Below are 27,337 nucleotides of genomic sequence, written 5' to 3' on the forward strand. Positions count from 1 at the left end.
AAATCCTTCCCTGTTAGTGCCATGCCTCTCTTCCCCAGTGTTTCCCTACAGATTTCTTTCTGTAGGAAGTGTTATTGCCTTCATTCTTGGAACAACGCTTGTGATGCACTACCTGCTCTAGGACAGACTGATCGGTGACTGCTGCACAAATTTGGGGTACAGCTGGAATTTAGAGTTTAAAATTCATCAGTAAACTTAACAAGCAGCCCTCCTTACAACAAGTGGCCCTCGATGTTTTTGAAAGGAGTTGAAATAAATGGAGAAGCACAATGGTAACAAGGTAAATCCCTCAGTGTTTGCTTCATTCTCAACTTGAAAAGATGAAAATTGCCTCTTTGGAATCATGAATATATTTCTGACTGAAAAAGTATTTAGATTTTAAAAAAAGCAAAAATCAAAAAGCCTCCAGCGTGACCCCTACGAACAAAAACGCCACATTCAGTTTATGGCTTCTTTTTGTTTGCTGCTGTTCATCATTCTGCTGCTTACTACAACTGGCTCTGTAAGAACACTTCAATTAATGCCATTGCAACAGATTTAAATACATAAATATAATTTAGAAAGCAAGTGAAAAGACAAAACATTTATTTTAATTAGTTTTATACATAGCATGCATCTGAAAACAAACTCTTTATCCTGTAACTATCACTCTGGTTTCTGCACCAAGGATGTACAATCTCAAACACAATGAATGGGTACCATCACCTACACTACTGTATACAGAGATATAAAAATATACACCAACAGTTCAATTTTACAGAGCAACAGAGCTGAGTGAATACTGTGCACACTGCACTCTCCAGGCCTGGACAGCTGAACATCCAGGCTGCAAAGGCAACAGGAACACTGCGGAGATCGTAACTGGGCTCAGAAGAAACAGCATCAGAACTCTGACACAGTGTAAAAATATAAGGCAGAAGCCACTTTCTTCTGAATTGTAGGGAAGAGCAGAGCACACCGAGACTCTCCATTCTTGCTTTTAAAAGTAGTTCCAGCAAGGAGTTGTACATGCAAAACATCAACAGTGCAACAACAAAAGAATACTGAACAGTAGCTCAATTGTACAAACTTAAAAAAAAGTAACACGTACTTTATGCATCTCCTCACAAAATATCTAGGATTTGTCAGTGCATTAGTGTTAAAGTGGCATTAAAAAAACTTCTGCTATTATAACAGATGCAGAATTATTTTGGAAATGCATAGCATCTACATTTTTATTGTCTTTGTAATTATTCAGTTGGCATAGGCACCATTCTAGTCACACCAGCATTAAGAAGATTTTCATGGTGGAAACAGCCATTCTTATCAGTTCATACACAGGTATTCTTGACTGCTTGTCTTGATTTTGATTTCAACAAATAAATGCTTTTTAAAATTCAAAAATATACCCTATGATTATGAAAAGAACTATATACAACATACCTAAGACACAGGGTTAGCTGGCTGCCATACGTGTAACACACAAGAGAAACATTCAAGTTTGACAGATATTTTTTTCTTTTTGAGATGAAAGGCCTTTGGGTTGGAAGCATATCAGAGACAACAGTGCAGTAGGCTGAGAATTCCTTTAGCTCAGTTCAGAACTAAGGCATTGTATGATAAATATACATTTGTATTTGGTGCAATGTTACTGTCAATTTTAGAATCTAGATCACATCAAATGCTGTCATTTGTCACTCTAGTAAACGTACATACCCATCTTCTATCACAAACACAAATCTTTGTGGGGAAAAAATTTTTCAAACACTAAACCTATTTTTTTTTCTAATTTGACATTGAAGAAAAACTGCTAAGCCAGACAAACTCTAGAGTTCCCCCAAAAAGCCTATGGTAGGATTTGACATCCTCCTAGTCTTTACTTGCCCAAAAATTAAACGTATCATTGAACTTCACTAAAAAGAAATTAAGATCTTAAACTGCTACTTCAAATTACTTTTTGCTTCTTAAATTTTCCAATTATCCACTCATTTTATGCTTGCTGTCCCCTCTGATTATCTCCCAGTGTTGCCCTTCTCCTGTCATTCCTATACGGCTGCCCTCTGAAGTTTCTCTGATACTGGTAGCCATCATCTCTGCTTCTGCTGGGTGGTCCTTTCCAGGCCTCCTCGTTTCTTTGGAACTGGTATCCTCCTCTGCTGGAATAACCCCTGTCAGGTCTGGGCCTTCTGCCTCCTCCGTAAGTCTGGTTATAGAACTGCTTGGATCTGCCACTCCTCAGCATGTCAGAAACCTCAGTGTCATCTTCAGAGCTCTCTTCCCTCGTTCTCTGGGCCCTGCTTTCCGTCTGCACGTTCCCAGTGCCCTTTGATTCTCTCCCTTTAGCAGGCTTCTCCTTCCGGCCGGGAGTGCTGGGTTTCAGTTCATTTTTGGGAGGTTCTGCTAGCAGTGGCTGCATGCTGGGCCCTGCCATCGGCCTCTCTGGGCCCTGTGTCTGTGGAGGGCGATGCTGCTGCCCAGCTCCTTTCTGCTTAGGAGCAGCTGAAGGACAGGTTTGCTCCAGCTGAGGTGCCCTGGCTGAAGTGTCTTTTGGGGTCCCTGCAGCAGCCACTGGGAATGGGACGGTGTTGGAGCCGCTGCCACTGTCGGTCTTCTGGAGCTGCTCTGCACAGTTCACTCCAGGAACTGGAGGGCTGCATTCTTTGCCCACGTACATGCTGGCAGAGGTGCCAGCTGCTGCCTCTTTGTCCTCAGGTGACAAGACAACATTAGGTCTCGCTACTGAATTCTCAATGAAACCCTGAACTGGGTACCCATACCAGAAGTGAGGAAAGAAAGGAGGTGCTATCGGAACAGCTCCTAGAAAGTGATTGTGTCCAAAGGGCGGCTGCGGGAACATATTTTTCCCTCTCAGGGACTCCTCGTAGTTCGCATGAAGAGCTTGCGCTGGATTCTCCGGTTCGACACAGACCTGTCCTTGATTTTCTGTCACCTGAGCTGAAGGTATGATCAGAGGCAGTGATGGAGATCTGTCAACCTGTGGAATCTGACCATTGGACCTGGCCTCAGTCTGGACAGCGAAGTGCCTGTTTGGTCGTGCAGTTTCATTTTCATTCTGAGTGGGAGCAGCCTCCTGGAACCAGGGGTTGTGTGGATACACAGGAAGGGACACGTTTGGGTACATCCTACAAGCAGCTAAATAGGCCTGGTGCAGTGGGTACAGGTAAGAATGGGGTGCCCACATGGGACAACTGTATGCCTGCAAGACAGCAGGGGAAAAAAAATATCAGTTATTTGGTCTTCTGAATGTTCAGAGACAAAAAGCACATCAGTTATTTACCATTTTGAAACAGTTCTTATAGGAGATAACAGTTAATTTTCTTCACAGTGACTGCCCTCAATTCTAAATCCCAGGACTCTAAGGTGGTCTTATTTTTTTGCCTTGAAATGGGCAACAGTTATGACCAGTAAGAAAACTTAGTAACAATTTCTATGTGGTTAAAGACATAAAGCTTGACTTAGTAAGTCAAGTTCTAGGTATATGTTTGAAGAGAAACATTTCAAACTCATTTTCCAGAATCACACTTACTTCACAATTGACAATTTCTTCTACTAGACCTCACTTTGCAAAGGCCACAACACTGAAGTTTTCTATCTCAGGTAGTGAACCCTTCCCTTTTCTCTACCCCCCACATTGATGAACTGGACTCTGTAGAAACAGTCCCTGGAGCAAACCACAAACCATCCTCAAAAGCCTAGGCAGACCTCTGCAGGAGCCCCTTCCCTCTCAATGTGCAGTGGGCAGGGCAGCAGACAGACAATGCAGAGGGTATTTCCCGGGCCTACTGCACCCTTCGATACCAGCAGAGCATCACAGCCACTAGAACATGGGCTGGGACCAGCAGATGGTGCTGAAGTGCCAAAACGACAGGCTAGATCCTAAATAATCCACAGTAGCAGTAAGGCAAGTCCCAAGTGTCAGCTTAGGAAACTCAACCTGTTTAAATGCATTGTGGTGACACTTGCTAATTAATGACATGGATTTCCTATTAAGCCCAGAGACTTATATTAGGCAGCTGTTTCAAATTTACATCGGAAATTGTGCTGAATATTCCCTATTTCCATGCCCAGACACGAAAGAGTATCATTGCTATGGCTGAAGTACCATGAAATAAATTCACGAACTCTCAGCACCTTGCCCCTTAATTGTTTGCCTGACAGGAGCAAGAAGGTGAAAGAGGAAGTTTTATGTACAGAAGGGAGAAATAAAGCAAACAACTAGTCCTTGTCAAGCAATGGAAAATGTTGGGATTTGGTTGAGCCTCTTCTCCTGCCACACACACAGATTTGCACCACATTTACACATACATGCTACTGTAATTACTGAAAAAGTGAAATACTGTTATCATTAACCTGAGCAGAAATCCAGGTTACTTAGGGGAGTGTCCCCAGGGAAAGATTCTGGGATCTGTAGTGCAATGGCTTTGCCAGTACACAGCCAGGGCTGCAGTCTGAGGGCATTTTCTCATTCCCTATGCATGTATTCCAAAATAAGCAACTTCACACTCACGATTTATCTGGGACTTTGTAAAGCACAATTTTCTGTGCAGCCACAGCTGGAAGCCAATAGTTCTCATTATGCTGTTGACATGAATTTGATTTCTGCTGACTTTAACTGCACTGTGGACAACTGCTGGAATCCCAGTTAACACAAAATAAGAAAGTACTTCAAACTGAAAGATGGACTTGAAATGTACAGCTGCAGCAACAAAATTTCTGCATTCTAAGTTCCAACAATTGTTTACAAGTGATTTTTAGAACAAACATGAAAACATAAGTAAGCTGAAGACATACCTTCACACCAAGATTGAAGAAAAACCTAAGAATATTCTTATCTAAAAAAAGAAGAAGAAAAATATTTATGAAGACCTAAAAATACTTCATCTGATATAAAAACTGCATAAAGTTTCATTTAAGTAGATAACACTGGTATTAAGTTATTGCTTGCATGTCTTCAATTTATTAGTTGGGGTTTTTTTGCCAGAGTAAGATATCTAGAACACAACAGCAGTTTAAATTTCAGTTTTAACAGTCTCTGAACTTTTAGTTTTTAAAGAAACAGTTCACTAAACAAACACCACTATGCAGTCAGACATGAGATGCTCTTTATGGGCATACCTTGCATTCATAGTATGCCAAAACCTGTATTTTCCCAGATCAGTAAGGAAATGCTCAACAGCTTCCAAGCTTTTAAATGATATAAGCAAACCTATTACTCTGACAGGAGCAGTTCTCTAAAGAGAATTCTTTACATACACAAAATTTCAAGGCAAGCTAAGAAGCACAAAATGATCCTACTAGACTTCCAGGTGTGACCACTTGAAACAGTCACAGTGCTGGCAATGCCAACTAAAGAGCTACAACTCTATTCAATATTCTCTCCCACATCTTAAAAATCACGGAATGACAATTATTGGATCTTTTGACAAAGAATGACAACAGGACCAAAAAAAAGTTGTGTTCATCTACATTTTAAGAAAAGAAGACCTATTAGGAAAAATGGTGTAAAATTCAGACTTCTCACCTTTAGGTAAGTCTTCCCCAGTACTGCACAGGGAGTAAGGAGGTGCAACGGCTCTTTCTCCCTTTTCATTAAAAGGGAATCCAGGGTATAGTGGATCCTGGTAGGGATTCAGAGTCTGAGGCAAAGGCATTAAAGGCTGGTTAACTGCTTGTAGCCACACAGGAACTCCAGCAACTGAAGCAGATGTTACCTGAGCCTGGGATACAATAGAGTCAGGTCCCGTTGCTGGTCCTGGCATCAGTGAAGAAGCAGGTATTTGGGTTGGAATACCTAGAGAGAAAAACACCCAACATACATATATGTATATATATATATAAAAAAGAATAGAACGGGTATCAATGCATATCTATACATATGGATATACAGATAAATAATCACAAACCAAAAGACATCAGAAAAGCAGAATTCAAAACACAGAGAATAGTTTTCAGAAAGAATGAAACAAGCTAAGCTTTCCAGAAATAGCTAAACTGATCCCATGTTTATCTTTAAAATTATGAATGTCAGAAGGAAATAGGAAGGAGAAAAAAATGAGGAAACTGAAACTTATGTGAATCCCTGAAGTTCTCATTCTGACTAGTCATTTAGAGTCAAACTCTGAATCTGAGCTTAGATCAACTCAGCTACACATCTTCTGTCACAGACACAGTCAAGTGAGACAAGATTGTGAATGTCTCATGTGAACAAAGCAGGCTGATCTGAAAGCTGATTCCTGTACAGAAACAGCAGTATAAGAGAAAATGCAGCCCCTGATCTAATGAGCACTACTGATTCTAAGCTCCACAGACCACAAGGTATGTACAGCACACAAAAACCCCATTACACTGGCTCTGCAGCTCAGGTCCAAATGGATCACATTAGTTACAGGCATACAAGCCCCAGGCTGAATCCCAAGTCAACCAAGGAGCCTGTTACAACATGGGACACAGAGCACAAACACCAGGTTTCAGCATGCTGACAATATGTTCTACCTTAAGCAGCTCCTCAAAACTCAATGCTATCTCACTCAAGAGGAAAAATAGCCAATTAAACATACAACCCTCTTATACCTTCAGGTTGGGAGTCAAGCAAACTGTGCATACAGGCAAGTAAAGATCTGTAAGAACTCTCACTAGCTTTCAGCAGTGAGAAACTACGCTCCTATGAATGCCTGCCTTTGAAATGTGAAATTACAAAAGACAGTGTCTCCTGGGCGTATCTTCAACTTAGTAAGAGAGTTGAAGTATTTTCCAGGGTTAGTAATTTCTGATTAATGTTAGTATTTCTGCAAACCTGCTGGTCCATATGTTGCTGGCTCACTTGGCCAAGCTGGCACAATGGCTGGTACAGAAGGCACTGCTGGAGGTAAATGCACCTCAGAGAAGACCGGAGAGGGTGTTGGAGTTACACTCGGCAAGCACTCGGTCAGGTTCTGTAAAAACACACAAATCTAAATCCCACCATTGTGGGTGACCCTGATGACTCAGTCTTATCTGGACTACCACCATCCCCACAGGGAAGTACTAAGGAGGAACATATCAAAGAGACCTGAGCTATGTCCCTGTGTGGAGAGCTCTGCTCTGAGCTCTGTCCAGCCATGCCTGTACCATAGAGCCATCAGTGCTGGAACCACCTCCTCAAGCTTTACAATTGCATATCTCCCACCCAAAAGAAAAACCACCCTTACAAGCAATTACCAATAACCTCAGAGAAACTTGAAAAGGAAAAGCTAAAGAATTTAAAGGGAAAACCACAGCTACCTTGGTAGAAAGATATGAATTGACCCCTCTCTCAGAAAATAATAGATACACTTTTCTATTAAGGGTTGTCCTTCTACAATCTTTATGCTGGACATAACAGATTCCTAACTGCAAATATGAAATTTTAGCATTATCACCATAGAAATGACTGTAATTAAAAGCCAGTATTGTAATACATACGTGGCTGTGATGAAGCTCCCCTTTGTCTGAAGTCTCCTGACTGGAAAACTTTGAAATCAAACAAACATTTCTTACTTGCTCAGCAAGAATCGGAGAATCTGTTTTTACTTGTTCCAAAGGAGATGAAGCTTTTGGGTAACTCTCATCTTGACTATTCTTCTAAAGTAAAGTTAGAAACAACATACACAGCTAGTCTAACAGTAAGATTAACTTTACAAAGAGTTATTCACAAACAGTAAACCACAATCCATATAAAGTGGGCTAAGCACCCATTACATATTATACTAGTGTGACATTTTGCTCACTGAAAGGACAGCAAAGGTTAAAAGCCAACAAGAGGCCATGAATCTTCACTGAACTTCAGAGCTCATGGTCTGTTAACACAATAGCCATCAGCAAACATCAAATCTTCTGTGGTCCCATTATACTGAAAGTACAGACTGTACTAAGCAATTACAAATCCAGATTCATAAGTGCTCTCGATAGCCCAGGTTTGAGGACTCCGATTGCAAAGACTAAGTATAGGTTACAGGGCTGAGGAAAGCTGACAGAAATACAAGCCTCCAGCCTTAGGTGTATTTCACTAAAAGCTGTAAAGCAGCAGCAGCAACCACAGCTCTAAAGGCAGCTATTGCTCTGCTAATCATGTATCAGAGAAGCAATAACATTAAAAAAAAATTTGGTCTTTTCTTTAAGATTACCTCAGATGAATTTGGCTCAAGCTTCTGACTTAAGTGGATCTGCCTGGAATTTGACTCTGCAACACCAAGACATAACCTAGTAAATGAACTATTACACCACTTATGGCTATCACAACTTAAGCCAGTTAGTTTGTCTTTCCAAAATTACACTTTCAAAACCAAACCTATATCTTAGTATATATTACTTCAGAAAACTTAAATTTCTATTTTCACCAAAGATCAAAGCATCCTGAAACAAACAGTTGTTTGGGCAGTAACAGAGCAGCTACTTAAACCTGGGTTCTCCAAGCTCTACAGGAGTTCTTTACTGCTGTTTGGAAACCATTTCAGTAATGCTTGGGGAAAGCAGGAAGGAAATGCAGCTGTCCCTTAAAGTATACTCTGCCTAAATTGCTCCTAATGAAATAGAAGTTTGTACTTTGCTTAAAGTGGAAGTGCTCTAATAGGCATTTTCATATTCAAGTGTTAAGAATAGAAGTCTTAAGAAGTCTAAGTCTTACCTACTTTTGGATTAGTAAAAACAGTTTAGAATGTTGCAGTGGATTAAAAGATCTACAAAACTTTTCAGACTGCTGCACAGTTTTATTCTCAAGCACCAGCAACCACTTTGGTGGGGAAGACAGTGTTAAAAAACAGTCAAAAGTTCGTCACATTCTGGCTTATGTTCAGACCTGGCTACCACTGCTTGTCAATCAAACTCATGCCCAGATTATCAATAGTAGATACAGACTTTTTAAAAGCTTGTTATATACTCTGTCATAAGTAGACAGCAGTATAAATGGAAACAGCATTGGTTTTGAGAATTACTGCCAAATCCCCAAGCAGCAATAGGAATCCCTGAACAGTCAGAAGGAAGCATATTCAATTCCCATAGGATTGTTAACCTAGTTTCACAAGAGGCAATCCAGAGCATCACAAAAAGCAGAAAGCTGGATATGCCATGCCCTTCAGCCAAACCCATCATGACACTCGAGTCTTTACTTTCTCTTCAACTTTCTCTACTTGAACATTCCTTTAAAAATATGAACGTTCCTTAAAAAATTCTTTTGCAATTAGTAGAGATAGTTACTAACTACCTCCTCCTGGCACTTACAGCTTTCATCTATTACTGCCATGTTCCACTTCCTCACAGAAGAAGAAAAGCTTTAAGTCCATGAAGAGAAGCTGAAGTGTAGTAACTGACAAGGGGGGAAGGAGAAAATCCAAACAAAATTTTGACCATGTGACAGACCTTTCTACTACGAACAGGTTTGTTTTTTCAACCCTTCTGTACACCAACTTCTCCCCTTCCTGTACCATGGTATGCTAATTCTTAACCATGCCACAGTGAATACTTTTACCTGCTTTCCTAACTTTATTTTTAATAACTCTTAATCCTTCCCCATTGGCGCTTTCTGCCACACACTCTAGAATTTCAAAACTATCTAATTTAGGGTAGCTCTGATAAGTCTTTTAGTTTCTCTCACTTCTCTTCCCATTTACTACAAAAATCCCAGCCAAGAGTTTACTCTCAGCCACAACCACCAAGCAGGGAAATGTACTTTCCTCACAAACCACACCCTTGCTGCCTCCAGCCCAGTTTAGTTTGGTACTGCTACTTAGGATAACTTTCCACTCATTGCCTAAACAGATGCCCCATCTGGAATAAATTCTGTGGCTGGCAACAAAGCCAAGCAATCAAAAAAAAAAAAAAAAAAAAAGCCATTTAGTTTTACCTTTCTCCTTCTGCTCTTCTACCTCTGCTGTACACTTGCTGTTTCTTCTTTCACTATTTGAGAACTTTTTCTGGTTTACATTATCCACAGTCTGTGTAGCAGCCTGACAGACTGACTGGTTCTGAAAGAAATTGACAAAAGCAGAAATATCACTTTATGTAATCAGTCCAGTGACACTTTATCATCATCTGCTATGATCCTATTATGCCTTCATGACAAAAAATACTTGTGTCTGTGATAGGCAGAAAGGGGAAGGGGAGAGTATGCTCAGTATCCTGCAGATTCATCCACTCTTTCTCATTCATTGCTACATTTTGCCAAGCGCCCTATAAGAGCAATCATGTCACTAGCTGATGTGACAAAACCTGTTTCGCTCAGACAATAAATCACATCCTCCTCCTGCAAGTGAGCAAATACAGCAAACTGTTACTGCTCAGGGGGAGAGAGCAACCTCTGTCCCTTAAGCTTCAGTCTTTCACAAGTCTTTCCTCCCAGTCTTGTTCTTGTTTCTGTTTGCCCTAGGATTTAAACCCAAAAAGCCCCACACATCTCTAGAACAAACTTATGTGGAGAGTAGCTCTTTATCCACAGGATCTGCTCACTTCTCTGGAAGTACTGAGACTCCCACCCACTTTCATTACAATTACATCAACAGAATTATATCTCCAAAATCCTACAGCTACAGATGCTCATGCATCTCCCATATTTACACACCTAAAGTACTGTGTGGTGGATGTTCAATTATTCCCAGGATAAACTATTATGTGTATTTTCTTATCTTTAACATATAAAGCATTGTAGGTATCTGTATTTCTAATTACAAAGTGCAAAATTAATATCCCTGATTTTTGAATCACAGTGTAATTCAAGGACAGCAAACCAACACCTAATGAAAGGTTCACAGACAAGTATGGAAAGTGCACTGTTAATTACAAGGAATACAGCATACATTGCAAAGAGCTGGAAAAGCTTGTTCATCTCGCTGCTGGATCTCATAAAGGGAACGAGACTCCTCTATGGCCTGCTTCTCCCTGCGCTCCTCCGGAGACAGCCCAAAGTAGTTACAGTCCCTGCTGCCATGGCTCAGCTCCTCACTTCGCTCACGCTCCGCTTTCCTGAGCAGGAAAAAAGGAAGCAGGATCACTTGGACTAAGAAATTCCAGATCAAACCAATACAAACTTATGGGTTAGGAGGAAGAAAGATGCAGTGATGGAAACAAAATCTTCTGCAGCAGCCCAAGGAATCAAACAGTCACTGCCAACAAATGCGGGCAAAATGCTCTTCGCATACTCCTCTCAAGTGGTAAATCAGAACACAAAGCAGTCCCCTACGACAGGTTCAGCAGAAGCCAAGGGAAGATCTTAGCCACACCCGAGAAGCACTTGCAACATTATTTCAGTCCCAAACAAAATGAACTACAACAAAATCCATACTAACATTCACCTTCCATGTGGCTTTGTAGGCAGTTTCTGCCATGCAAGAAAAAACAATTTCCCATGCTTTTATGTATTCTTAAGGACTCGGGACACTTCCTAAGAATCCAATGGCAACAAATTTCAAAAGAGTATGCTGGAAGCATCTGAATCAGGCACCTGGGCTTCCCGAAGCCCAGTCAAGAGTTCAAGCCAGGGAAGATTCTGTTTGCAGTTTTACCTTGCAGACTGGGAAGGATTCCTGCCCGGAGCTTTTTGCTCAGTTGAGGTCTGATGAGGTTGGGGCCCAGAACACAAGAACTGGTGCTGCCTGGTTCCCACAGTATGCTGAAGTCGAGGAGGTAGTGCTGACTGGGGTTTGATTGACTTGTTCTGATTCTTTGGCCCTCTGCACTCTGCATCTGTGGTAGCAACATGAAAACAGGTAAGATTTCTGTCTTAATAATTTTTTTAAGCTCTTTTGGGACAAAACATCTGACAAAGAAGATTCTGCCACACAAAGACAGGTACAGTCCTACCAGGCTGAGCATTCTGCCCCCATGTTGGGTAAAACTTTTTTATCTTCTTCCCTGGCACAGTGTTCCAGCCCTCCATAGGAGAGGTCTGTGGAAGAGGTTTAAGGCTCTTCAGTGAGACAGCATGCCTACAAAACAAGGAATTATGGAGGGAATATCTTAAAGACCAGACTGGGGCTTGCATAAATTAATACATGTTCACTAATACTGACAGATCTTTCCATTTTTGCATTCAAAATCCTTTGAGTTTATGATAAAAAAATGTGTAGAACAGCAAACTCTTTTTTTTCCTTTTTACATAAAACCAGTAAGTCGTCACAGACTTATCCAGTAAAGAATGATCAGCCATTTGTGAAGTGTAGTAGTGCCTATTTTAATGTCTTCAGGGCAGACAAAGAGAATGATCCCAAAAAGCAATATACTTAGATAACAGCAATACTTAGATAAATTTATTACCAATGCTGCAATAAGTACCAAGATTGAAAAATGTTATACTGAAGGTGTATATCCCAGAACAATTACTGTCTCTTTAAATGAGGATGCTGGAGGAAGGTCCAAGCAACTGTTTACATTATTTGAAAGGCAGACATTCAAACAGGTTAAATTCCAATTTAAAAAGGGTTCAATCTGCAAGATAATCTTCAGATCTTGTATTTTTTTTAATGGTGATCATTAAATGAGATAAAGGGGCTTCTTTCTCATTTACCTTGACTGAGTATTTCCTCTTCCCAAACTACAATCAGCGTGGGGTTTTTCTGACCCAGAGATCTTAGGACTTGCAGCACAGCTTGGGATATCTCAAACTGCTCTCTCCCAACCAAAACATCCCAACAAACACAACACCACCCCACACAACCAAAACCATCAAATCCACAACCCACAACAACAACTTTAAGCACCTTTTTTTTTGTCCCAGGTAGGGCAAAGATCATGCTTATCTAAACAGCAACTTGCTGCTATCTGTATGAAATCAGGCAAAGCTACTCAACCACCAGAGGAGCTCAGTGCTTTAATGGACCTTTCAATATGAAAAGCTTGTCACAAATCTAGCATCTAATATTAAGTACAGGCAACACCTTATTAGTCAATCTGTTTAGGATTTAATCTTGTGGACAAAAAGTACAATTAAAATACTATGAATGTAGTTACTGTTCTCTTTTGCAATTAATACCCAGACCACTTGGCACTAGATAAAGAAGTATGAAATGATAATCAATTTTTCCTTTTTTTTAATAGCATGCTGTTTACTTAACAAATTTGTGGTAGTACTGCTCCAAGTAAAGAAACAGCTACATTTCAGGGGCTGAAGTTAACTCTGAACCAAAGTAATGCTTTGTTCAGTTTGGTGCTCCCTTCTAAAAGAGATTAAGCACTCACTTTGCTCCAAGCTCTTCTACAAATACAACAACTGGCCCATTCTCTGAAAAAACTTCTTGAATATGGGCATTATAAAATTTCCCATTATGTTCTAAGCGCACCTGCAAAGAACAAGAGTAAGAAAAAAAAGGGGGATTAGCTCCAAAGATGATTGTGAGAGGAGGTAACTCTTTAAAATATCAACACTGTTACAAACAGAACTTTTCCTCTGGGCAACAGAAGACCTGAGAAATGCACGTCACAATTCAGTAAATGAATCAAAAGCCAGCCTTCAACCTCTATTGCTTCTTCACAAATAAATAAAAATACTGTTAAAACAATCACACACACAACACTAAACAAACAGCCCACAAACAAACAGCTTGCTGGGGAACACTACTTAATGAAATATGCTTTTCAAAACCACATGAGAAAGTTAAAAGCAATCAGTGCAGCCAGGCTTTTCAGCTTTACTGAAAACACTCTCTCTTACAATAAAACTGAAAGCTTTTGCCTATTAAAATCCATTTCACTTCAGTGAAATGTAGCCTAATTAGGAACATAATGAGCACCAATTACTTCAGGAGTTATTCTTCAAAAAGTTTCTTTAAGAACAACCAAAAAAAATTCTTTAGACATGATCATAGTGTTACTTGTCTGACTGACATTCTGTGTTCTTAAAATTCTTCATTTTCCACTACAATATTTGGCTTTACAGCTGTTGGTCAACTCTAATTTTCACTATTCACTTCATCTTTCCTTCCCATGTTTTTATACCATGTATTTACTGTCTTGCCACATACATATAAAATTTAACAGAGTAAATATGTTAATTACCAGAGTGTTTTCTCCTAACAATATCTGCACCTTTCAATAAACAAGACAGAGCCACACAAGACAGCCTTAGAGTCTTAAATGCAAGTTTTAAGCCTGTACTATTAAGCAATAAATAATCAACTTGACATTAGGTTGGTTTGGGGGCTGAGGGCCTGTGTCTTTGTGGTGTATTTTGTGGGGGTTTTTTAGGTTTGGAGATGTGTTTTCCCTGCGGTTTAGTCACTGCGGTTGATTCCAATACACAAATAAAAAAAGTACAAACTGCACATTTACCCCAACAAGTGACAATATTTTGTCACTAATATTAATAACTTTAATAGTTGGTCAAATGTCCTAAAAAGAAACATGTTTAGCCAAGCACCACCAGTTTCATTAACACACTTAAGGAGACTAATCTACAGACTGAGAATTTAATGGCAAACCTTGCTCATTCTTAAGCAGCAACACTTAATACAAATGTTAATAGCATTTGAAGACCAATTGTGTAACACACTTCCAATACCCTATGAGGAAGAATTGCCCAAGACTTCAGGATCTGCAGTAACTAAAGCAAGCTGTACTTTATTACTCAGAAGTACTGAGATTTTATCAAAGCCAATATACAAAAAGTAATCACTATCTCCAGTGTCAAACATAAATACATGGATCTACAGTTCCATGCTTAACACTGTGGCTCCTTATTACATACATACATACATATATATACACACACACAGACAGAATCATCTTATTACATATACTCTTGGCATTAACCTTGTGGTTTTTTAATGGAGAAAACTGCACTGATCAGTTGTATGTATGCTGTAAGTCATGAACACTGCCAACAATAAAAGAACAAGTATATCCTCAGCTGAAGACACCAGGAAAGAGTATTTAGAAAGTAGCAATATCAAAATAGTTAAGAGGGAAAATTGACATCTTGAGCAAAATGTTGATGTGTCTATAAAAACTACGATTCAATATTACTTACTTTACATTTATCTCCAATGGAGTATTGCATGCCAGCAGCAATAGAGAAATCTTGTTTTTGCTGATCTGTAAATACAGAAGCAGTAACATACTGTTAGTTTAAACAGACCAAAAGGATTACTTTCTCGATGCAGTAAAAATGCAAACCAGGTGTTCTGGCCCTAAATCTGCCCGCTGACCCATGTGAGGAAAAAAAATCAAACTAAAAGCCCAAACTACCACTTACATCAGGTCTTCAGGAGGGTTTCACTTCACACAGCTTCAAAAGCTGCAACTTTGAAGTATTCTGTTACTCACCCCATTTGGATCGGAGCCAAACATCGTATTCAACGTTTCTGTAAACGAAGGGGTCAAGTGATTTCAGAACCTTTTTAGGCAACGCCAACGAGGTGGGATTCCCATTGCTCTCAAGGTGCTGCATGGAACAAAACAAAGTGCTAAATGGTCAACTGACAGACATACCCAGCTTTGCATTTTTCAATCACAGTGCTCAAGCCTTGTACTGAAACCTAAAAATGCTGAAAAAACATAGAGCATTAAGAGCTTTGAAAAAAAATAATTAAATGGTGTTTTTTTTAACCAGGTGGTTTTTTTTTGATGCCAGAACAAATATAAGAACTAAGCAGCACTAAAAAGGACACTATCCACCTCTGAGTACATCAAAAATATACCTCACTTTCCAAGGAAAGCTATTAACTCAAGAGCCTTTCATGAACATTAAATACTAAAAAATATAGTCTAAATTATTAGAAAGAAAATAAATCTCAATGGATAAATACCTTGTTGCCAGAAAGCGACTTCATTCCGTTCATGTCACTAACTGTTGTAGCTTTACTTCTGTAATAGGAGAGGCAAGTTATGTTTTCATAACAAATTACAGCATTACTAAGGCCTGAAAAATCAGATAAGACACATCTAAAAAGGGATAAAAATAGTGACACTACCATTCTCTACATGTTTTCCTCACAATAAGCACATCACAGAATATGTTCATCTCTTGAACTGAAAAAGGCATCTAAAAAAAAAAAACTATTTTTAACTTTCTTTAATAAAGAAATAAGATTTTGGGTTTAAGTACAATTTTAGGAAGTCTATCTTATGTGTGCTTTGCTGTCACTTAGGGAGAAGGGGTGGAAGACCAGGGAAACAAAAGTCCTCTTAAAATTTTTGCAACTACAGGAGGAAAACATTGCAAAATCAGCCATAAAAAAAAACCTCAAAACCAAAACCTACTCCATTAGTTAACTTGCATCAGGCACTCCAATTTACTCCTATTTTCTACACCTGACATCACTGGAAAAATACTTTCCACAGAGAAAGTCCCAAGTATTTTTCCTACAACAGCTGTAGGCAACTCTCAGCATTAACTTCTCCCAAAACTATTGCATTTAATAACAACATAATTGAAAAGTTTATATTCATAAAATAAAAAGAATCTGCTGGAAAACTAGCTGATGAAACATCCTGAAGTCAACTTTAGACAAGCAAAAAATTTAGGACTTCATAAACTCAGCAAAGTGTCTAATTTGTGTTAACTAGGTCAAGAGTCACATACACACATGCCAGCCCCTGCATTATAGGACATATGGTTTAAATCAGAAACATTGAGTTCCACAGTCTCCAGTGAGCATATGACCTTATTTCCAAAGGTGCTAAGGAGGTTAGCTGGATATTTTCTTATGAATCCCAAAGATACAGGGTAAGGCTACTGCATTTGAATCCCAGGAAAGCTCCAAGAACAGAAAGGAATAAAGATTTCCATTAGCTGACATTTAGCTATAACAACTGTTTCCTGAGGCAGAAATACTTTGTATTTTAATTGGCAACATTCCCCAGTATTTTTTTTCCAAATACGAACAACATAAGCTAATCCCTTTCCCAGAACTTTTTTTTTTTTCCTGTGATGATTTCCATCATCTTCCTTTCTGTTGTTTTGAACCTGTGCAAGAAACCAGCTACTAACAGCTCAAAGAAGTCTTCTGCCACATGCCACACAGCAGAGCCCTAGGGAAGGGCTATATAACAATCAGTGGGAAGAGGGAACGTGATCCACTGATACAGCATCATCTCCACAGTTTCAGAGGAATTTCACACAAGCCAGAGTTAAGAACCCTATTAAACAGAAGAAAACCTGCCAGTATGCAAGTGCAAAAATGGCACAGTGAATGACTGACTGTGCAAAAGGAGTCAGGTCAAAATCTCAAAGCTTGCCAGAGCATCCATCAGAAAGAATACAAACCCACATCTTTATGATCAAGATCAAAATGGAGTAAGCTGTATCTGTATGTCTGCATTAGCTTCACCTCAAGCAGGTATTCCAGCCCCCAGATGAGGAAGCCACACAAGTTGGATCAGATTCCTGTAACTCTACTCAGCTGCAGAGTAAGCCAAGTCATTCTCACAGAGTTTACCATGCCAGACTGGCACACTGACAGTTCTCCCAGGGAATTCTGCTACTCTAAACAGGAAGAGGCACATGTTGCAATGGCAATAATCCATAATGTAAAGAGACTCAGAGCTAGACTGCAGGAAGAACACAGGAAGGCCAGAAGCCTGTCCTTATGTAAGTGAAGATTACACACTGCATTCTTTCACACTTCTAACCCTACCTCTTCATGCTTCTTTTCTTAGTAACTTTTAAATGTTTTCAACCCTGACTGTTGGAGTCTACTGCCCACCAGAAATTCAGAAAATTCATTCCACCTGTGTTCACAGGCAACTTTTCAATTTCATTTACCTGTAGTTGTCATCTTCTGAATCCGAAGCCGACACTTCACTGCTCCCATTACTTTCCTCTGTCACACCAATAGCACTAAGTTCTGCCATGATTTTTTTTACATCCATATCGAACACCCTCTCATAGAGCAACTCATACAGCAGAGCTGAGGAAGAGGAGGAGAAAGCGGAAGAGCAAAATCAATTAGCAGCTACATAAGTTTTTATTCCACCATTTCAGATGGTGGTCATACAGTTACTGACAACTCAAACTGAAAACCAAGTTACTGAAAATGACTATAATAAACTTGCACACAGAGCCTTTCCCTGAAACCTAACATTGATAGCTTTAAGATTTTTGGAAAAAACAGTTTTTTTAACTAACAGCTTAATACTTACACTGGCACAGAGCAGCCTTCTCTGCATACTCTATGGGATACACAATATCATAGTGGTTTCCATTTGAGAAGCACAGCAATACCTATTAAAAAAAAATCACACTGATACTTTAGGCTTTGCATCTCACTTGATTTCTCATAAGCAGTACCTTTAAATTCAAATTAAGGTACCCATATGCTTTGTAATCCCTAAGGATCTCAATATATCAATAAAATAATCAAAATGTTTGGTGGATGTCCTTTAAAGCAAACAGAATTTGAACAAAAGCCCCCCCCCAAAAAAACTTGAAACAGAGGTTAGTGCCTGAAAAACGATTTTTACAGAATTTTATACTAGTAGGAAGATATGCCACACCCTAAATACATCCTATTTATTTAAAAAGAAGTGCTACATGTATTAACAACACAGCTGCATTAAACATGCATAAAATAAACTGCTAAAATTGAATTCTCAGTACTTTTCATTGTGCTGAATGATATAAGTCACTTGCTGTTTATAGAGTAGTCTTACTTCAGCCTGTCACAACAGCCATAGTTTTGGGGGTTTTTTTACCTTATCAGAAAAGCCATTTTCAGTTACACGTGAGGGAGAAGCATTTGGCTCCTGGTATATTATGAAATCTTTCCTAAAAAAAAAAAAAAAAGGTAGCAGATAAGAATTTATTTTAAAAGTAGTATCAATAAAAATCTGAGCATTGAAGTCAAATTCAAGGAAGATACATAACAACAGAAAACATCTAGTGGTTTCTCTGCTATAATCAATCTCTATCATGATTTTAAACAAATATCTTCTCTGTCTCCCTTTCATCCATAATGTTCTCTTAAGAGTTCTTTGCTAAACAACCTGTCACCTCCTTCAACTTCTTTCTCACACAGGCAAAAATGTTATCAGTCTTGTAAAATAACTGAGTATATACACAGATTCTGGATTAAAAAAAAAAAACAAAAAAACCCCAAACTTTTTACAACTACTCAAAAAAACCAATTCTGAGAGGAAAAGAAGACCCATTTCAAAAGAAGACCCACCCACTTCAGGGAGCAAAGAAAAATTTACTAGATAACCAACATATATTTGTGAGAGGCCTGAAGAGTGAAAGTGAAATCAAAGCTATTTGTACTGAATTTCTATCCTTTGCCTGAAAAGTATGAAAGTCACTTATTGGAACAGAATAGGAAATTCTTACTTCCCTTAAGTCTGCCAGCATGCAGGAAAGAAAGCAAAACTTTGCCCTTACCTCTACCACTATTCCTACTTTCCCTGAGACTCTAAATTGTCTTTTCAGTAGAAGCCTGTCTTCCCAAAACAAGTATGGCAGCAATTAGCCTTGTGTTCTCACCTCTGCAGTGAAACACCACACAAAAGTTGCATCTGTGCCACAAAACCCTCATAATGCTTTCAAAGGAAATTAAAAAAAAAAAAAAAACTATTATCAACCAGAATTTGTCTCAATTCATTTATCAGATGTGGCCCTGGATACCAGCGTGGCACGAATGCAAAACAAACTACTTCTATTTATGAGAATACATTTCTCATGTGCAGATAGACAACAGATCGTGACCATCCAGTTTCTGATGTGATTAAGCATCCAATTCTGCTGACTTAAATTGAGTTATATCCCTCTACAACCTGGCTCAGTGTAACCATCAGACCTTCTCACGAAGCCTCTTGAGCCAAGCTTTGCTCTGACTTTCAAGCTCAGTCCTCCCCCATCCATGCAAGACAAACAACTCTGAGCTGGCCCATTCACCTCACAAAATGCAGAGATAGAATTCCATGAAATTTCCCACACATAGGACTCAAAGTGCCCAAAGGTAGTATTTGACTAGTTTGATTCTTTCCTCTCTTATCAGCTGTCTCATCAATAGACAAAGCCATTAATTTACAGTAAACATTTTGAAATTCTGAATTTAAATGGGTTTATAAACAGCAGACAGTGAAGATGCTGTGGATTACTCACTCCCTTGCACAATAATTAGAAAGCAGTTATAAATATTCAGCACATTGTTTCTCATTACTTGGTGAAAAAAGATTTAGTATATAGGAAATGGGTACAGCTCACATATGAGCAATGCAGTTACTACTAAAGCCTTGGTGAGAAACAGGAAGAAAAACAATTTTAACAGAAAAACCAGGATATTAAAATTAACAAAATACAAACTGTATGAGATTACCCACAACTGGCTGTGCAGGTGAGATACATGGCATTACTGCAAACCTGTATTTACATCCCAGATTAAAATGTCATATTCTAAACTCACTTCTCTATTTTTATTTAATCCCTTTAGAGCTGCAGTCTTGAAATACATTCATAATTTTACAGAGGACTATGGTATGGTTGCTGTTCCCACTGGTTTACTAACAAAACAACAGAAATTATCTCAGTAAAACACACTGAAATATTTGCTTACTTGTACATAAGAGAAAGGGCACTTATTTCTACTTGTCCAACCCATTCCTGTATTGAAAACAAAAGAAAACTAAGTTCAAACAAATACTTAATTATACGTCCTTATAAGCAGATCAAGAGATGCAAGAGATCATTGTTGAAAATAAATATATCAACAGTGAATCTGGAGTTCAGCAAGACACAAACACAATTTCTCAAATCATTTTACAGTAGAGAGTACATACATTAAACTGTATATTCACGTAATTCAAACACCTCCTAAGATCAATCAAAAACACTTCGGAGGAAAAAAAAAATCCAATTAGCCATCAACTTCAATGAAAGTACTTGCTTTCTATTATAAATCAGGTTTAACATACCTGTGGGTTTTCCAAACTTTTTAAATAATCTTCAAATGGCCCCTCTATGAACTGTATTTAAAAAAAAAAAAAAAAAAAAAAAAAAAAAAACAACAGCTGTAATTAGTCAGTTTTAAGAGTGCAGCATATGGAATCCCCAACCTGTGACCCACTGTACCAATGGGAATGTACCACTGGAAATGGAAGTCTACCCTGCTCTCAAAAAGTTTGCTGCCTAAATATAAAGAGATGTCAAGATGAAGGAATGAACAGTCAAACACATAGGTTTGCCTTGCAGAAAACAACCACATAAACAGCTTTCAAAATCATCACACAAGTCAAGCCAAACAAAACCCCCCAAAAAGAAACTCAGCAGCCAAATGGGGAATCTGGAAGAAAGCAAGGATGATGTCATGTAGATGTTTATGGGTAATTCATCTCAGGCATTCACAGCATCATTGAAGAGAGGAATTGTGGACTTGAATTCAAGTACCTTGTTAAATAAACAGCAATGGACAATCAGAAACAGGAGTCACATTTCCACAGTATGGAAGCAGTGGCAAGATCTAGTACAGCCAACTCATACAGCACTTTTGCCTCTGTTCTGTGTCATCTCAAGCTGCTTTTACTTTCACCAAATGATGCAAACAATCAGGCTACACTTCAAGTGCCAGCCCAAGAAAGTGATCCTTCAACTTGCACTCCCTAACACACATCAGGAGGCCAAATTCACATTGTTAAGAGCAGAGAAAGATGCGGCAGTAGTTGAGGCATCTTAACTTCAAAGTGATTTCAGCCACACTGGCCACAGAGAGGCTACTCTTAAAAACTGCTCTTCAGTTACAATCTGCTTGATTTGCTTGAAATACAGATCCACAGATGTGCAAACCAAGAAGGAAATCCCATTATGAACTTGTGCTACAAGCTGGATGGCCTCTTTAGCCATAGATTAAGAAACAAGATAATAAGGAGAACTGAGTGGACTAGTGAGATTGAAAGTTCTGCTTTAGCCATTTGGAAGTGAGCAGAACTAACAAGCCTCACTCAAATTTTTAATTTACATAGAAGCAATCTGGTGTGAAGTTTAAAAAGGTGGATCAGCCACACATGATCACAGACAGCAGTTATTTTTTGTGCCAAAATTAAATGACTTGAAGATAAAGCACAGAGGAAGAAAGGAAGGACACCAGGAAGTTTTCATAGGAAACTGAAGAGTAAAGAGAATGAATGTAACACAGCAGCAATTCAAGATAACACTTCAAGAAAGGCTGAGGATGGAAATGAAGATGATGGCTACACTCCTGAAATCTTGGTTTAACAATATCAGTGGAGAGAAAGACATAAATTCAAGCTGAATTTATTACAATAGACAGAGAGAAGAGGAACTTCAGGAGCACCACCATGTCAATAGAGAATGCACTACTAAGGAGGCAGCAAGTGAACAGCTAAACCAGGAGATTAGGGAAAGAGACATTTGTTATTTATGCTCTTTGGGTTTTTTAAAGAGAGATAATGGTGGTGTATTCCAGAAAGAAAACTCAAAGCAGAGTGAGAGACAGGCTGCAAAAGAGATCAGCAGAGCTGAAGTGAGGTACCCATGGGAGGAAGAACACTGGGAAATGAGAACAAATATGTAACACCTACTCTCACAAGAGATTTTAAAAGGAAACTTTTCAGAAAGACAGCAAAGATGGACAGAGGAGAGGACAAACCTTGGGATAATTTCTGAAGGGAAAAAAAACACTGGGACCTGGAGTTTGGATGAAAGAGAACAAAACAACACTAAAACCAGCTAGGGATAACAAAGTAGGGATGGGGAACAACATATTCCATGCCAAAAAGGGCATGGAATTTCAAAACACTATACAATAAAACAAGAGAACAGAAGTAGAGAGACAGATACTGGAGTGAGCAGGTTAATTCTGGAAAGAAAGGGATTAAAAAGTCAGCAGTGAAAAAATGAAGAAGAGAGACATCCAAAAGTTAGAAACAACCAGAAGGAGTCAAGGGAGAGCAGCACTGTCCCAGAGAGATTTGCTATATTTTTTATCATTAATTCCTGATAACTTCCATATTTATATGATCACTCACATTTGAGCTGTGTACTATGTCAGAAATTACAGCACAAAGACACACCCTTCTTCCTCCTTTCCTTCTCTTCCCTATGCCAGTGCATACCTAAAACAGTCCTTGTATTTTGGTTCTGGGTAAATTTAGAACAGAAAACAAGAGTAACGATCTTCTATTAGCAAATCTTTACACATATTCCCTTTTTTTCTGTCCTGGAAATCAGGTAACAGGATATACACTAGAACCCATACAAACACAAACAGAAGCACCATTATTGACTAATGCCCTTTTAAAAGGAAGAAGATAGAAAAAAAAACTGATTTGCAACATTAACACTGACAGCATCGACCAACTATAATGAATATCAAAATATTTTACATCCATGGTTGATGAAAAGCTTAGTTACAGATCTTTAAGGAAAAAACTCTACAGTGCCAATGCATAATAAACCTCAGACACTGAAAAAAAACCTCACTAATCTCATCAGTCAAATCCCTTATATACTGGAAAAGCAATTAATTAGACCAAGAACATTTTATGAATTTTATTAAAGTAGGCATTATACTAAAGTCCAGATTATAGTAGCTTCACTATAGAGTACTGAAGATTAAGTTTGCTTTTCTTTTTTCATGAGCATTAAAAACTTCTCCCGCACATCACTCCAATCCAAGGAGTGCACAAGTCCCTCTAGGCTTATGAAAATGAGTTACTAGCACATATGTGCTAATTAATTTAAATAGTCCCAACTGTTATTTAGCTATGATGAATATTGCCATAAACATAGGGAGGTGCACAATATGCCAAAGTGGAAAGAATAAAGTAACTTTTCTTAAATTCTGACAGAAGAACCAGAAATACTTACCGCTTCAAATTTCTCCCTATTTTTCCGAAGATAGTCTACACAAGCCATTCTAACATCAATGTGCCGAGACTGAGAGTGCAACACCTACACAGGGAGAAAGAACAAGACGACATTGGATCTCAGGAGTTTTGATGACAGGCCACAAATAATTAATGACTGCTGTCTAAACACAAGCTTGGAAACACTCTGGTTTTATTTTTAAGAATATTTAATATGCATCCTCATTCAGCAGCAACATCTTCAGGCAAGTCAAACCTCAATTACTTAACAAAAAAATTAAGTAACTGCAGAATTCACAGGTTTGCTAAATTGAAACTTCCAATTTTAGGAGGATTTAGGAAGCAAACGAATAGCATTTATTGTTAATCTTTAACTGCCTCATTTGCAAAGGTCTTCAGTTAATTGAAGGAAGTTACAGCACGAATGGATGGGGAAGCCACCTACCAACATGCATTCATTCAAACGAAATCCAGCCAAGTCTAACAGTGCATGTTTACCTTCTCTTCAAGAGGCCTGTTGCCCAAACACTTTTTTGGAAGCCAGGAATTCAGTTCCCAATATTCTACATTCTACCTCCTGTTCAAATCTCTACTGGAAAATTATTACTTTCATCACAAGGTTCAAGTTATCTCAGTACAATGTAGGGAAGTTCCAGACAATTTAAGTTGCAGTGTCTCTTGCAGTCCTTATACACACCCTCAAAATACTTTCCAATTCAGTTTTTCTGAATGACGAGTACACAAATTACACCAAATTTGCAGATAAACATTTAATAACTCTGAATTAAAGATCTTACTTTCATAGGGATCATTTCCAACACAAATGATTCCATAATAAGAATGGGATGTTAAAATGTAATAGCTGAAAAAAAGTTCTATCAACACTGGAGCATGAAAGGAACTTTTTATGTATTAATTAAAATGTCAGAATAGATTATCTATCTATCTACATATATATTCCCTTGAGATTAAAAAAAAAAAAAATCACCCATCTTCCAATCAATAGTGTTTGCTTGTCTGAACTTACCAATTCAGCAGGAAAAGGAATTTGTTTGGTTTTTTTTTAAGAAGTGATCTGTATATAATTAGCACAGGAATCTGGGTTCCCACAATCAGAAGCACCAGAGCTCCCACTGCTGTTTGCTTGTACTTAAGACAAGATGACGCTGTCTTAACACTAACACTGAAATGGGGGAGGGGAATTCAACAGGAAGAACAGAAAATAAATTACTCACTTTCTCTTAATTTTATAGTCAACTAATTAACAAAACTAAGAAGGTGGCTTTTCAGCTCTTTCCGCTAAATTCCTTTTCCTAGACAGTCTCACACCCAGCAGCTGTACTCCGATGTTGAGATCTTACACTGAAAAAAGCCGAGGAGGCGTGGAAGGTCAAAACAGATAAGGATTTCTTGGTGGCAGGAGGCAGCTGTACACACGTAACTTCTCTCACCTCGCAAGGTGGAAACTATTTTGATAAAGTCACGTTTTTCACTGGCACATGACTGCAACACCTTAACCCATACCTGTCTGCGTTTTAACACTAAGTACCACCCGCTAATGAGATCCACTTCCCATGCTTTAGTGAGAAGGAGCTTTGTTTATGTAACCCGTTACCTGCTCGGCCACAGCCCTGAAAAGGCAGGACCCATCCTTGGCCACCTTCTTCCTGTACAAGCCCTGAGATCGCAGGTAGCGGTCCATGGACGTGTCCCCGGGGGCGTCCCCGCCGCTGCCGGGATGGCTCTGCTCCCCTCCGCCGGCCCTGCCCGCCGCATCCATGTTCACCGAGGAGAACGCCGCACCCCTCCTAGTCCCACATGGCGAGGAGAAGCCGCGGTGCAGCTCCGGGGCCGGGCACAGGTGCAGCAGCCGGAGCGGGGGGAAGCGCTGGCCCGCCGGCAGCCGCAGGAGCGGGAACGGGAGCGGCAGGAAGAGCAGCAGCCGGCTTCACGTCGTCCACTCGCATGTGGGGAGCGCGGCGGGGAGAAGCGGCAAAGTTTCCTGCGCAGCCCGGACTCGCAGCTCCTGCAGTCACTGCCGCGGCTTCCCGGCTGCGGCGGAGGGCCGGGGGCAGCTCCGGCGGGTCCCGCTGCCGCGGGGAGCGGGCGCGTCCCGGGCGCGCAGCCGGCCTGCGGGCGGAAAACAAAAGGGAAAGGAAGGACACGTGCGGCCCGCCGGGAGGGAGGGAGAGAGGGAGGGAGAGAGGGAGGGGAGGGCGCAAACAGGAGCGTAACCTGGCGCTTATTTTCACTTTCAGCCCGGGCGCTGCTGGGAGCCGTAGTCCCGGAGGAGGCGGACGCAGCGCCCGGGCCGGGCTGTCAGCCTTGCTCCCGGCCAGGATCATTTCATTGCTTCCGAGTTTAGAACCGACACGGTGGGGGCGGCTGGTGAAAATTTTGCTCAACATAACTCGGTAGTGTGCGCTGGCAGCCCACAAAGCCAGATGTATCCTGGGCTGCATCCAAAGCAGCGTGGGGAGCAGGGCAAGGGGGGAATTCTCTCTCCATCTACTCTCCTGCGCTGACACTCCACCTGGAATATTGTGTCGAGCTCTGGTGGTCCCAGCACAAGGAGGACAGGGAACTGTTAGAGCAAGTCCAGAGGAGGCCACGAAGTTGATAATGGGACTGGGGCACTTCCCTTACAAAGACAGGCTGGCAAAGTTTGGGCAGTGCAGCCTGGAGAAGCCTGCATAGAAATCTTACAACAAACTCCCAGTATCTGAAGGACACCTAAAAGGAAGCAGAAGAGGGACTCGGAATGGTAGTGATGGGACAAGAAATAACGGGTTCAAACTCACAGGGTGGAAATTTAGGTTAGATATTAGGAAGAAATTCTCCACTGTGAGAGGGGTAAGACAGAGGAGCAGGTTGCCCAGGGAGGCTGTGGATGCCCCATCCCTGGAAGTGTTCAAGCCCAGGTTGGATAAGGCCTTGGGCAACCTGGTCTAGTGGGAGGTGTCCCTGCACAGGGAAGTGGAGTTAGGATTAGATAATCTTTCAAGTCCATTCCAACCCCTTCACATTCTATAATTTTGTCTGAAACCAAATCCACAGTATGTGGGGTTTGCTTTGTTCGGTTTGGAATTTCCCCCCCAACAGATGAGACTGCAAAATTATTTTTCAACTCCATCCACTTGCAAGAAAGAAGATGAAAATAAAACAGAAATAGTAAAAGAGGGCTTAATTAAAAATGGATTATTAAAAAGCCACAGCCATTCAATACCTTTAATGTATTACTTTTCTTGTATGCCGCTCTTAGTTGTAAGAATTGCATGATTAAATTTTGCTTGGCATTGTAAACAGGACTGAGAAGGTTTTGATGCACAAAACGTGACAAGAAAGGATGCTCTTCAAACCTGTAAGGCAACTTGAATGGAAATCCTAATTTTTACTTTCAGCTGACAGTGATAAGCCTAGGCAGGGTGGTGACTTGAGATGCCCAGATAATAATAAATAACTTATTTAATAAATGCAAGCCAGCCCAAGTCTAGTGCTCCACCAACTCCTTACAAGCAACATCACACCATCCTTCTTAACAGAAGCTCAGGTTTGCCAGAAAGGAACAGGATAAAAATGT

The 27,337-nt window shown here is 39.8% G+C and overlaps 2 protein-coding genes across 4 annotated transcripts; both read right to left on the reverse strand.

Moving 5' to 3' along the window:
- Positions 1–568: 568 nt before the first annotated feature.
- On the reverse strand, positions 569–7,427 carry LOC134044065 (OTU domain-containing protein 4-like). Its single transcript, XM_062493065.1, has 4 exons — positions 6,794–7,427; positions 5,522–5,791; positions 4,792–4,832; positions 569–3,196 (listed from the first exon to the last, which is right to left on the reverse strand). Exons 2-4 carry the CDS (start codon positions 5,757–5,759, stop codon positions 1,970–1,972), a joined length of 1,506 nt encoding a protein of 501 aa, XP_062349049.1. The 5' UTR covers positions 5,760–5,791; positions 6,794–7,427; the 3' UTR covers positions 569–1,969.
- An 81-nt stretch (positions 7,428–7,508) lies between these two features.
- Positions 7,509–25,745, reverse strand: LOC134044064 (OTU domain-containing protein 4-like). Of its 3 annotated transcripts, XM_062493062.1 has the most exons (16): positions 25,373–25,745; positions 23,759–23,842; positions 20,848–20,898; positions 20,490–20,536; positions 18,634–18,706; positions 18,082–18,163; positions 17,705–17,849; positions 15,747–15,804; positions 15,265–15,382; positions 14,969–15,033; positions 13,183–13,283; positions 11,809–11,933; positions 11,511–11,691; positions 10,806–10,971; positions 9,857–9,977; positions 7,509–7,599 (listed from the first exon to the last, which is right to left on the reverse strand). In XM_062493062.1, the coding sequence occupies exons 1-16, from the start codon at positions 25,535–25,537 to the stop codon at positions 7,592–7,594; spliced, it is 1,590 nt and encodes a 529-aa protein (XP_062349046.1). In that variant the 5' UTR covers positions 25,538–25,745; the 3' UTR covers positions 7,509–7,591. The 3 variants fall into 3 exon arrangements, with proteins under 3 accessions (XP_062349046.1, XP_062349045.1, XP_062349047.1); XM_062493061.1 differs by lacking the exon at positions 7,509–7,599 and having other exon boundaries at positions 9,445–9,977; XM_062493063.1 differs by lacking the exons at positions 7,509–7,599; positions 9,857–9,977; positions 10,806–10,971; ... (4 more) ...; positions 15,265–15,382; positions 15,747–15,804 and having other exon boundaries at positions 17,701–17,849.
- Positions 25,746–27,337: the final 1,592 nt, after the last annotated feature.

Source organism: Cinclus cinclus, chromosome 5 (assembly GCF_963662255.1).
Source record: "Cinclus cinclus chromosome 5, bCinCin1.1, whole genome shotgun sequence".
Classification (NCBI taxonomy): Eukaryota; Metazoa; Chordata; class Aves; order Passeriformes; family Cinclidae; genus Cinclus; species Cinclus cinclus.

What these genes read in the sequence shown, in the direction of transcription:
- LOC134044065 (XM_062493065.1), bottom strand. Translation starts at nt 5,759, where the DNA reads ATGCCAGGACCAGCAACGGGACCTGACTCTATTGTATCCCAGGCTCAG. An exon ending in TGGGGAAGACTTACCTAAAG is followed by an intron (nt 4,833 to 5,521) that starts GTGAGAAGTCTG and finishes TTCTTTTTTTAG; the next exon opens with ATAAGAATATTCTTAGGTTT. An exon ending in TCTTCAATCTTGGTGTGAAG is followed by an intron (nt 3,197 to 4,791) that starts GTATGTCTTCAG and finishes GCTGTCTTGCAG; the next exon opens with GCATACAGTTGTCCCATGTG.
- LOC134044064 (XM_062493061.1), bottom strand. Translation starts at nt 25,537, where the DNA reads ATGGATGCGGCGGGCAGGGCCGGCGGAGGGGAGCAGAGCCATCCCGGC. An exon ending in TCAGAAGATGACAACTACAG is followed by an intron (nt 15,805 to 17,704) that starts GTAAATGAAATT and finishes CTCCTATTACAG; the next exon opens with AAGTAAAGCTACAACAGTTA. An exon ending in GGGGCAGAATGCTCAGCCTG is followed by an intron (nt 11,692 to 11,808) that starts GTAGGACTGTAC and finishes TTGCTACCACAG; the next exon opens with ATGCAGAGTGCAGAGGGCCA.